The sequence below is a fragment of the Nanorana parkeri genome, unplaced genomic scaffold (genome assembly GCF_000935625.1).
Source record: "Nanorana parkeri isolate BGI_ZX_2015 unplaced genomic scaffold, ASM93562v1 scaffold425, whole genome shotgun sequence".
Lineage (NCBI taxonomy): Eukaryota > Metazoa > Chordata > Amphibia > Anura > Dicroglossidae > Nanorana > Nanorana parkeri.
In genome coordinates, this window is record NW_017306693.1 from 841,161 (window position 1) to 852,290 (window position 11,130).

General features: G+C 41.4%; 1 protein-coding gene across 1 annotated transcript in view; it reads right to left on the reverse strand.

The window, feature by feature from the left end:
- The window catches only part of ASAP2 (ArfGAP with SH3 domain, ankyrin repeat and PH domain 2), a 193,414-nt gene that overhangs the window by 34,336 nt on the left and 147,948 nt on the right, over positions 1 to 11,130 (reverse strand). Inside the window, exons 10-13 of the mRNA XM_018559990.1 lie at positions 2,999 to 3,102; positions 2,348 to 2,417; positions 1,768 to 1,855; positions 298 to 346 (exon numbers count right to left, since the gene is read on the reverse strand). Coding sequence (XP_018415492.1) covers positions 298 to 346; positions 1,768 to 1,855; positions 2,348 to 2,417; positions 2,999 to 3,102 — 311 coding nt within the window. The remainder of the gene's footprint in view (positions 1 to 297; positions 347 to 1,767; positions 1,856 to 2,347; positions 2,418 to 2,998; positions 3,103 to 11,130) is intronic.

Here is an 11,130-nt window from a genome sequence, read left to right on the forward strand (position 1 = left end):
TATATATACACACAGATATAACAATACAGGTGCACCTGACGGCTAAACTCTGCAAAAACATTACTACATAGTTTATTTTGAACATGACATAATGGCTTACTTTGTGTGCACCCTCCCTCCTATATTTAGTAAGGTCAAAATAAAAAAAAACATAGGGATAGAGAGTGCCCCAGTTGCAATTAAACCAAGGACCCTGCAAGCCGCAAGACCTCAGGTCTAACTTTAAAAACTCTGTTCTGACCATTATAGAAGTAAACAAGACATGGAATACACAGTTCACATACATAACACACTTACACTTGGCACTCTTGTTCATCTTCAGTTTGGAAATGATAAGTCCGATCATCTGTTATGAATAGGGAAAATATCAGTTACAAGCATGCACATTCCTGCTGAATAACCCAGAAAAGTCAGCCTTTGCATCAGTTTTCATTGTCCCATTGCACAGCCCTTAAAAACTACAGACACTTGTATTCACTTGCTGGAACCCCCTTAAATAAAGATAATGTTTCTGTCCTAGGAGGCAAAGCTATGCCCTTTCATCCCCATAGGCTCCCTATAATGGAATATGTGGGGCAGTGTGAAAGGAGCAGCCATCTTGTTTCCATATAAGGAAGTCAACCCGCTTACTGAACTAAAGAAGCTGTCTGCCACAGCTTGTCCATGGAACGTAGATCCCATTCACAAAGTTGGCGTCCGTTCCAATCAGCAGGGGATCCGTGAACAGATTCCATGTTGAATCAGAGCAGAACAGGGCGGATGTCACTTTTGGGACATTTGTGTCCATTAAATTTTGTCCTCCATCATGTGATGGAGGGAAAATGGAGCTCAGACCCATGTTAGGTTTCTGGGAAGGTGGGCGTAAAAGGACGTCTTTTTATCTCTGATCCATCCCGTTTCGGTCCGAACCCTTTTCCATTTGTTTTGTTTGGGAGCCAGACGGACTCAGAGTTAATTGCATGTAAATGGACACTTGTCTGAGACTGACATTGAGTTTCCGATCAGGTCCATCTGAACAGGTAGATCTAATTGGATCATCTGTGCGGCTCTAGTTCGCAATGTGCCATAGAAATGACATCACTGAAGTATTAATTAGATGAAGGGAAACCTAGAAACTGCGCACTGGGAAATACACATAAAATGGATATGGCTTGTGATTAGCAAAGACCATGTTCTCAGCCTTTGTTCTTCGTTCAGTAGTTGATCGGGTGACATAACTGCCATGTCAAAATTGTATTCACTCAGAATGTTCCTTTCTGAGAGTGTTACTGGCAGATATTTCCCAGGGGGCATTGCTTGAAATCTGTCAAGCAAAACAAATGACAAACGCACTCAACAATTTGTCACCAGCTATACAGTAAGGTGCACATGAAATGGGCTTTGAACAGTAAAACAGTAGAAAGGTATCATGGCACACTCACAAACCAGCATGTAAAACAACTTGTCTCACCACTAAGGTTAATAACAGAGGTTTGGATACACGTCTTCTGCAGAAAATGTGAAAGCTGCACAGCCGCGCCAAGGCACCTCTTATAGTGCGGTCCTAACTCTAAACTATACCTTTCTACTGTTTTATTGCTTGAAATCTCTCGACACTTTTGTGTATTATACAGTTCCACAACCATATCTCTCCTACTTAAAAAGACGTAAAGATTATGTACACAAAACAAAAACTACCAATAAATAAATAGATCTGGCTTCTTCTCCATTAAAATAGTTTATATTCACTTTCACATTCACACAAGAGGGATAATGAATGGAACCTACGAGAGATGAGGTCAAAGCTCTTCTTTTCCTCTGGGTTTGTCTTCACTTGGCAGGTCAGCAGGTTCAGCTTTGCAGGAGGTATGTTGGCCTGACAAAAGCAAACATTGTATTTAAGTGATAGCGGTAATGGAGACAACGTTTATTATTAGTGGGTGGGTTTTCAGAGGCAATCTATAATGATTTTAGGTCAATAATATCTTGTTCCTATTTAGTTATTTTTTAATGTTTTTTATGTTTTTACTACATATGAAATTAGGGATGCACCAAAATTTCGGCAGCCAAAACATTTCGCTAGTCAGACAGCTGCAAAACAAAGTGAGCTAGGGTCTGACTAGTGGTCCCATGAAGGTTTAATCTGTTTTAGTCTATGTTTCAAGAAATAAAAGGGGTGGGCAACTGCCACCAACAATCAGTAAAAAACAGTCAAAATAAAAAATAGCAAAAATAGGTTTTGTGGGAATGGGACAATATGTTAAAAAATACATTAAAAAATAGTATTACAACAACAAGCATTTAAAAAAAAAACAAATGCAACCAATCTTCACCAAACGTTTTAGTGAATTAGAAGATATCCACTTACTGTGCCATGAGCTATTGTGAGAAAACCATTCTTAACAGAGCACTTCCTCTTCTGCCAAACTTTCCTAATCCTAAAAGTAGAAATAAAATTGGTCTTAAAAGTATGGTCTTATGAAGTATTAAAGTTCACACTGTACACGAATAAGGAGACATGTTAAAAAGACCAAATCACATTACTGTCCACAAATATATAATTTCAATCTACATAAAATAACAATGTTTTATGAAACATTAAGATTTAAAAGCCAGAGAAAGAAAGAAAATGAAGGAAACAAAGAAGAGAAAAGAAAAGAAAAAAAGGAGAAAAGAAGAAAAGGAGAAAAGAAGAAAAGGAGAAAAGAAAAAAAGATAAGAAGAAAAGTAAAGAGAAAAGGAGAAAAAAGAGAAAAAAGAAGAAGAAAAGAAAAAAGAGAGGATAAAAGAAAAAGAGAAATGAAAAGGGAGGAGAGAAAAGAGAAGAGAAAAGAAAAGGAGAAAAGGAGAAAAGAAAAAGGATTGTTAAGATTAATTACACTAAACTGATCACATTCACATAAAGGTGAAACTCGAATAATTAGAATATCGTGCAAAGTTCATTTATTTCACTAATACAACTTAAAAGGTGAAACTAAGCTGAAGCTAAACCTCCTACGTAAAAGAAGCCAAGGCTTACCCATCACTTTTCTTGTAAAGGAAGCCAATCCTCTCGGTGCCATGTTCCTTGTTCCCCTGTGGCTGGTGCAGGCTGTATGCAGCACTCTGGCGGATCTGGGAATCCTATGGAATATGAAATATTAAAAAGGTCCCAAGTTTACTTCTCTGGTCTTCAAATAGGCTAAGAAAGCCCGATATGTACAGCGACTGCACACACTACAATCAAATGGTGCAATCACGTTATTTGATGCTGAACTGTAAAGAAATATTAACATGAATGTGGTCACATCATAAACATTGGAAATTAACTCGGGATGAGGTTGCATGTAACAGTGATAGAGTGCGATACATTACTATAGGAGCGGTAAGAAGTATGCATTGACTGGACAATTATATACAACATTCTCCACTGCAGTGTTTGGGATTGAACAAATCAGAATCTGCGGGTGGGGGCGTTCTTTTAGATATAATCACACTGTACATCCGACTATACATTTTTTCAGGTTTCTAACAACAATGCATTAAAATATCTTAAACACTAGAAAACTGGAATGCAAAAACAACTGCCATGTGTATGGCCAGCAGGATAAGAGAAAGCCGCACCCATACTAGACTGGAATCCATTCAGGGGTGTCCCAATAATTTTAAGCACCTACGGCGGGAAGGGGACGGGGACGGTGAAGGGGCTAGGTAATGGTGGTGTGGAAGAAGGGGGGTGGGCTGTGGGGTCAACCAAAAAAAAAAAGTACCCTTGCTCGTTTTGTCTCGGGGACTTAAGCAGAGCTGTATTACTTACCTGATCCTGGAAGAATGAAGAAGCTACTCTATCTCATCTGCAAATCATGGCTGTTATTCCAGATATTAAATATAAGTACTTTTAAAGCACATTAGACATTGCAATATATCACGGGTATCGTGCACCTCCCCAAATATAACTTTATAGAACTTGTTATAACTGGATTTTTACATTTACCTTGTCTAAGGGCTCATACTGGGGGGCATTAAAAAAAAGGCTAGTTAATGCCCCATTCACACTGCACGTTTTGCAAAGTGTCAAAAACATGCAACATGCTTGCTGTGCCCTTACTCGTTAATGACACCACAAAACGCAAGCACTAAAACGCAAATTTTCCCCACGCTTGGGCGTGTCAGTGAACAAATTCAGCAGCTCGTAACTGAAAATGCTGCATGAGCCACTTTGCCGTGCGTGCGGCACACATTGCAATCAATTGGAGATTGGCATCAAACGTAGCAAAGATGCGCATGAACGTGCTGAAATCAATGCTTCACGCTACACAAAGTGTGAACGGGGCCTTCCTCTAACAAGCGTAATTTTAACCTTTCTGAGAAAAGCATGGGCCAGCCAAAGCGGGGGGCTGGGAACATTACAGAGAACTCTACAGAATCACCTTATAGGTGTTTTCTGGACAGTCATTCAACGTTCTTATTGACTTGCATTATCAGCACAATCAGAAGCCCCCAAAAAAGTTGCAGCGGACGTTTAAATATCTACATAAGGTTTGCCAAAGCTCTAAAACTGCTGAAATATGGCGACCGTATATGTATGAGCCCAAACTAACGCAAGACAAAATGTGAGAACAACAAAAGGTATTGTATATGCTAAACATCAGATTCAATGTCTTTACTGCCTGGAGTCATTTCTATGCTGCAATGCACACATGCAATCACTGGAGATCACAAATTGCTAGAAGCAAGCACCATCAAGCACCTCTCTAGATTAGCATTCCACAGTTATCTGTCTGGAAGCACAAGGGATGGGTAGATGAGCACATCTTAGCTAAACCCATGAGGGGACTGTTTGATTCTAACAGTGATATCCAGGGATCACATGAGTGCAGTAAGCACATAAAACACCATTTATGGCTCCTGGCAGTAAAGATATTGAATCAAATAGGTACGTGCACTGCATACCTCCCTTGCCTAAATAACAGCAGAAATGCAGACAGACTTCATGTAAACAAAACAATGTTTATACTTGCCTAGGCCAGTGATGACAGCTCTTAAAGTGATAATACATTCAAAGGGTTTTTAAGCTACTTTAAATGCTGATTAAATGACTTACAATAGATGCTGCCTTTTTTTCTTTTAAGTTTTAGTCTCCTGAAGAATCAGCTGGTCCCCTGAGCACTGCCCCAAAATGCTGTTTTAGGGTGGCTCCTTTTCCTTGCAGGCTTCTATGGAGCCACTCTTGTGTGCGTTAGTAAGCTGTGTAGTAATAATCTGCATCACCAGCACATCATGGTCACCTCTTCCCAAAAGGTGATCCTTTTATTGATGTAGACACATGTCACATTGCAACGTTTTAAGGCCACTCAGGCCCCTTCATCAGGTCCCTTCATCAGTCATGACTGAGTGTGCCGGCGACACATTTTTACTACTTGGATCTGAAGGGGCGCCATCCATAGTCACTACAGCACCCACCTTAAGGGACACATCAGTAAGCTGTATGTCTCCTTTGCACACCATACCGATATACCCCTTTTAGTTGGGTGGCGGAACAACTAGTGGATGGCGGCAAAGAATAAGGACAACATATCTACTAGTAAGCTGTGTGTGTCCCCACAAACACAAAGGCACTGCAAAGCAAGCCACTACCCTGCTCCCTACTCCTCCCTTCTCTAAGATAGTAGATGGACAGTTGCTGGAGACTGCTCTGTCCCTTGTGATCTTGTACTGGACAGGAAGTTCAGGGAAAATTAGCAGAGATAGTTGGACCGGTTCAGAAACATGAGGACTGTAAGTGTTTGGGCAAAAAATTGTAAGAAATACTTTGCTGGGCAATGTATATTTGTTTGATTTGAATTGAAGTTCATATTTGTATTTTTTGCTTGGCATCTTTGGATTTCATGGCATGAACAGAATAAGTATGTTCTAAACATTCGGTTACCATTTAGATAAGAGAAAGTAAATGCAAAAAATAATTGTTTTTCTAATTTCAGAGATTCGGAAAATTAAGAAAATACAAAAATAAATCGCTAAACAGTTTTAGAAACGACGTTTTGTTGGTAGGTTTTTTTTCATTTACGTAGAATTTGTACTGTTGTCAAAAAAACAAATATCTACAATAATTGTCACACTAGGAGGCGGTCATCACATCAAAACAGTTATCGCCTATTCTGAGATACGTGTCGGCTATCTTTGCACGCTGCATGGTTTATCTTGGGAAGCGTTTGTTGTGCAATGGGTTACCAGGGATGATTGGCAGGAAGCTATATTATTTATTTAGTCTACATAACAGACAATGCCACAGAGCGGATAGCGGAGAAGCAGAGCTGGCCATAGGTATAGAGAGATATCAACACTGAAATCCCTGATATACAGTATATGGGCTGCATTCAATCTGATTAAATTGAAATACATAAGCAATCCATGTATGAGCAAGCATGGAGGGAAGCTACATACACAGCTACATACAGCCACAGCTGCATACAGTAGGTCTAATCAGTGAGAAACAACATCTCAAAAAATGATCAAGTATTTTGCATCTTAATTTTAAAAAATGCCCTAATTAAAGGGTCACTAATTGCTTTAAAAGAGAACTATGGGGTCAGTGTTTTCCCCATAGTTCTCCTTAGGGTAACGGGAGGACACAAACTAGCGTCCTCCCGTTACCCTAAGCTCAGTATACCGCGAGCTACAGTTCGCGGTATACTGAGACGCCGCAGCCGGAGCGGATCCCGACCTGGACGTCGGGATCCAACCAGCTGCGTGAGTGACAGCTGGCTCTGCCTATCTAGAGGCGCAGCCAGCTGTACCTGCCCACTCCCCGTCCGTTCTTCCAGTCAGCGCTGGCAGATCGGAGCGGGGAGAGGGGAATCCAGCCCCTCCCCTGTCACGGCAGAGAGCCGTGACAGGATCGAGAGGTCAGCGAACCTGGTATGTGTTCGCTCACCTCACGATCTACTGAGCCGACCTGTGACAGTCTCATTGTCACAGGTCGGCTAGAACTATGAGGTGAGTGGAAATCACTCATCTCATAGTTCTCCTTTAATTTCACTGCAGTGATAAACAGACTTCAATGGTCTTTGAAACGGCAACAGCCATGACATAGCTGGTGGCTAATTTTATGTCTATGGGTCATCCCAGCCCAATATAACTAATGTTTGGGGAAAAATAATAGGGGGAAGTAGAAAAAAAAAAAAGCATTTAAGCATGTTTGAAGACTTCGTCCAAGCAATGGGTTCGATCTGGAGATCTCCCTCTTCCTACTCCACTTACATGGAAACTTGAGTGTCATCAAAAAAGATCCAAGGACAGCTGAACGATGCCTTCATGTCCAACCATCCTCTAAAGTCTATGGCCACCTTATGCTAAGATTAAGACTTTGTGATTAAATGCGGCCAATTCTAGAATCAAAAGAGAACTATGGATCATCTTTTTTTGGCCATAGTTCTATTTAGGGTCACAGGAGAACATTTACTATGTCCTCCTGTGACCCAAAACTCAGCATATAGCGGGCTATTGCTCGCTATATGCTGACAGCGCAGAGCCGCACTGCGGCCAGAAAAAGATCCTAACAATACCCACCCCGCCACCTGATTGACAGTTGGCTCTGCCTCTCTAGTGCCCACCCCCTGTCCGTCCATCTAGTCAGTGCCGGAGGATCAGAGAGGGGAGGGGGAATCCCTGTGGTGAGTGATGACTGAGTCACCGCTCTTTGCAGGGAGAAGATTAGGAACTGAGCGATCAGCAGTATGTGATTGCTCATTTCCCAATTTATAGAGCCGACATGTCACAGCTTCAGTGGTCACTGAAGCTGTGATGTGTATTTTACTCTCCCCATAATTCTTTTTTAATATTATCTACAGATTAATTAAAGCAACTAGAACTGACTGCATCTGTAGCTAACCTTTGCGTAAAAAGTATAATATTCTTTACAGCCAGTACAGAACTCCTTTGCACACCATACCGATATACCCCTTTTAGTTGGGTGGCGGAACAACTAGTGGATGGCGGCAAAGAATAAGGACAACATATCTACTAGTAAGCTGTGTGTGTCCCCACAAACACAAAGGCACTGCAAAGCAAGCCACTACCCTGCTCCCTACTCCTCCCTTCTCTAAGATAGTAGATGGACAGTTGCTGGAGACTGCTCTGTCCCTTGTGATCTTGTACTGGACAGGAAGTTCAGGGAAAATTAGCAGAGATAGTTGGACCGGTTCAGAAACATGAGGACTGTAAGTGTTTGGGCAAAAAATTGTAAGAAATACTTTGCTGGGCAATGTATATTTGTTTGATTTGAATTGAAGTTCATATTTGTATTTTTTGCTTGGCATCTTTGGATTTCATGGCATGAACAGAATAAGTATGTTCTAAACATTCGGTTACCATTTAGATAAGAGAAAGTAAATGCAAAAAATAATTGTTTTTCTAATTTCAGAGATTCGGAAAATTAAGAAAATACAAAAATAAATCGCTAAACAGTTTTAGAAACGAGGTTTTGTTGGTAGGTTTTTTTTCATTTACGTAGAATTTGTACTGTTGTCAAAAAAACAAATATCTACAATAATTGTCACACTAGGAGGCGGTCATCACATCAAAACAGTTATCGCCTATTCTGAGATACGTGTCGGCTATCTTTGCACGCTGCATGGTTTATCTTGGGAAGCGTTTGTTGTGCAATGGGTTACCAGGGATGATTGGCAGGAAGCTATATTATTTATTTAGTCTACATAACAGACAATGCCACAGAGCGGATAGCGGAGAAGCAGAGCTGGCCATAGGTATAGAGAGATATCAACACTGAAATCCCTGATATACAGTATATGGGCTGCATTCAATCTGATTAAATTGAAATACATAAGCAATCCATGTATGAGCAAGCATGGAGGGAAGCTACATACACAGCTACATACAGCCACAGCTGCATACAGTAGGTCTAATCAGTGAGAAACAACATCTCAAAAAATGATCAAGTATTTTGCATCTTAATTTTAAAAAATGCCCTAATTAAAGGGTCACTAATTGCTTTAAAAGAGAACTATGGGGTCAGTGTTTTCCCCATAGTTCTCCTTAGGGTAACGGGAGGACACAAACTAGCGTCCTCCCGTTACCCTAAGCTCAGTATACCGCGAGCTACAGTTCGCGGTATACTGAGACGCCGCAGCCGGAGCGGATCCCGACCTGGACGTCGGGATCCAACCAGCTGCGTGAGTGACAGCTGGCTCTGCCTATCTAGAGGCGCAGCCAGCTGTACCTGCCCACTCCCCGTCCGTTCTTCCAGTCAGCGCTGGCAGATCGGAGCGGGGAGAGGGGAATCCAGCCCCTCCCCTGTCACGGCAGAGAGCCGTGACAGGATCGAGAGGTCAGCGAACCTGGTATGTGTTCGCTCACCTCACGATCTACTGAGCCGACCTGTGACAGTCTCATTGTCACAGGTCGGCTAGAACTATGAGGTGAGTGGAAATCACTCATCTCATAGTTCTCCTTTAATTTCACTGCAGTGATAAACAGACTTCAATGGTCTTTGAAACGGCAACAGCCATGACATAGCTGGTGGCTAATTTTATGTCTATGGGTCATCCCAGCCCAATATAACTAATGTTTGGGGAAAAATAATAGGGGGAAGTAGAAAAAAAAAAAAGCATTTAAGCATGTTTGAAGACTTCGTCCAAGCAATGGGTTCGATCTGGAGATCTCCCTCTTCCTACTCCACTTACATGGAAACTTGAGTGTCATCAAAAAAGATCCAAGGACAGCTGAACGATGCCTTCATGTCCAACCATCCTCTAAAGTCTATGGCCACCTTATGCTAAGATTAAGACTTTGTGATTAAATGCGGCCAATTCTAGAATCAAAAGAGAACTATGGATCATCTTTTTTTGGCCATAGTTCTATTTAGGGTCACAGGAGAACATTTACTATGTCCTCCTGTGACCCAAAACTCAGCATATAGCGGGCTATTGCTCGCTATATGCTGACAGCGCAGAGCCGCACTGCGGCCAGAAAAAGATCCTAACAATACCCACCCCGCCACCTGATTGACAGTTGGCTCTGCCTCTCTAGTGCCCACCCCCTGTCCGTCCATCTAGTCAGTGCCGGAGGATCAGAGAGGGGAGGGGGAATCCCTGTGGTGAGTGATGACTGAGTCACCGCTCTTTGCAGGGAGAAGATTAGGAACTGAGCGATCAGCAGTATGTGATTGCTCATTTCCCAATTTATAGAGCCGACATGTCACAGCTTCAGTGGTCACTGAAGCTGTGATGTGTATTTTACTCTCCCCATAATTCTTTTTTAATATTATCTACAGATTAATTAAAGCAACTAGAACTGACTGCATCTGTAGCTAACCTTTGCGTAAAAAGTATAATATTCTTTACAGCCAGTACAGAGCTTTAGACAGTGTACTGTGACTAATACATTAACATTTACATCAAGATGAAGAAGGCGCTGGAAGATGGTACATGGTACACAAACGTCAGATTCATTGTATGCATTGTGCTATTATGAACTGCTAGCTAGTACAAGGTCCATTATCAGTGTGCTCCGCCAGACTGAGCATCCTTGAATGTAGAAGCTCATGTATGCTTGAGATAGATTCAGCAGACCTTTGCCTATTCACGGACAATGAAAAGAAGCAGAAATACAATAATGAACATTTCCAGGCTGTTTTTAACTAATTCATAACTGGGGAGAAAGATGTTTGTATATGGTTTAATGTTATGCAAAGAAAAACCCAGGACATTATCTAAGAATTATTCTACCAAATCATGTCACTTGAAGAAAAACTGTAAAAAGGTGCGAAAGACACAAATCTGAGCGCCTATAAATGGAAAGACAACTAAACCTAATCAAAACAATGTAAAAATTAACTTCTGAAGATATAAATACTAGAGCTGCCACTGATGACCTGCTTATAAAGGAGCAGACTCCACGGCTGCCGTTCTCATCTTTGCTTCACTGCCTAGTCCATTGCTGACCTGAAACAAGCATTGAGCCAGTGAACTCCGACCTCCCACCCTGCATACTTGTTTCTGGTCAGGGACTCGCTATGCAAAGAGAAATAGATGAGATAGACAGTTTGTGTCTTTACAAGCAAGTCAACAATAGTAGTTCCATATTGCCATTGTCAATGGTCCAGTTTAACCCAAGGTCACCCATAAAACATTTTGATAAATGTTTATGGGTGAA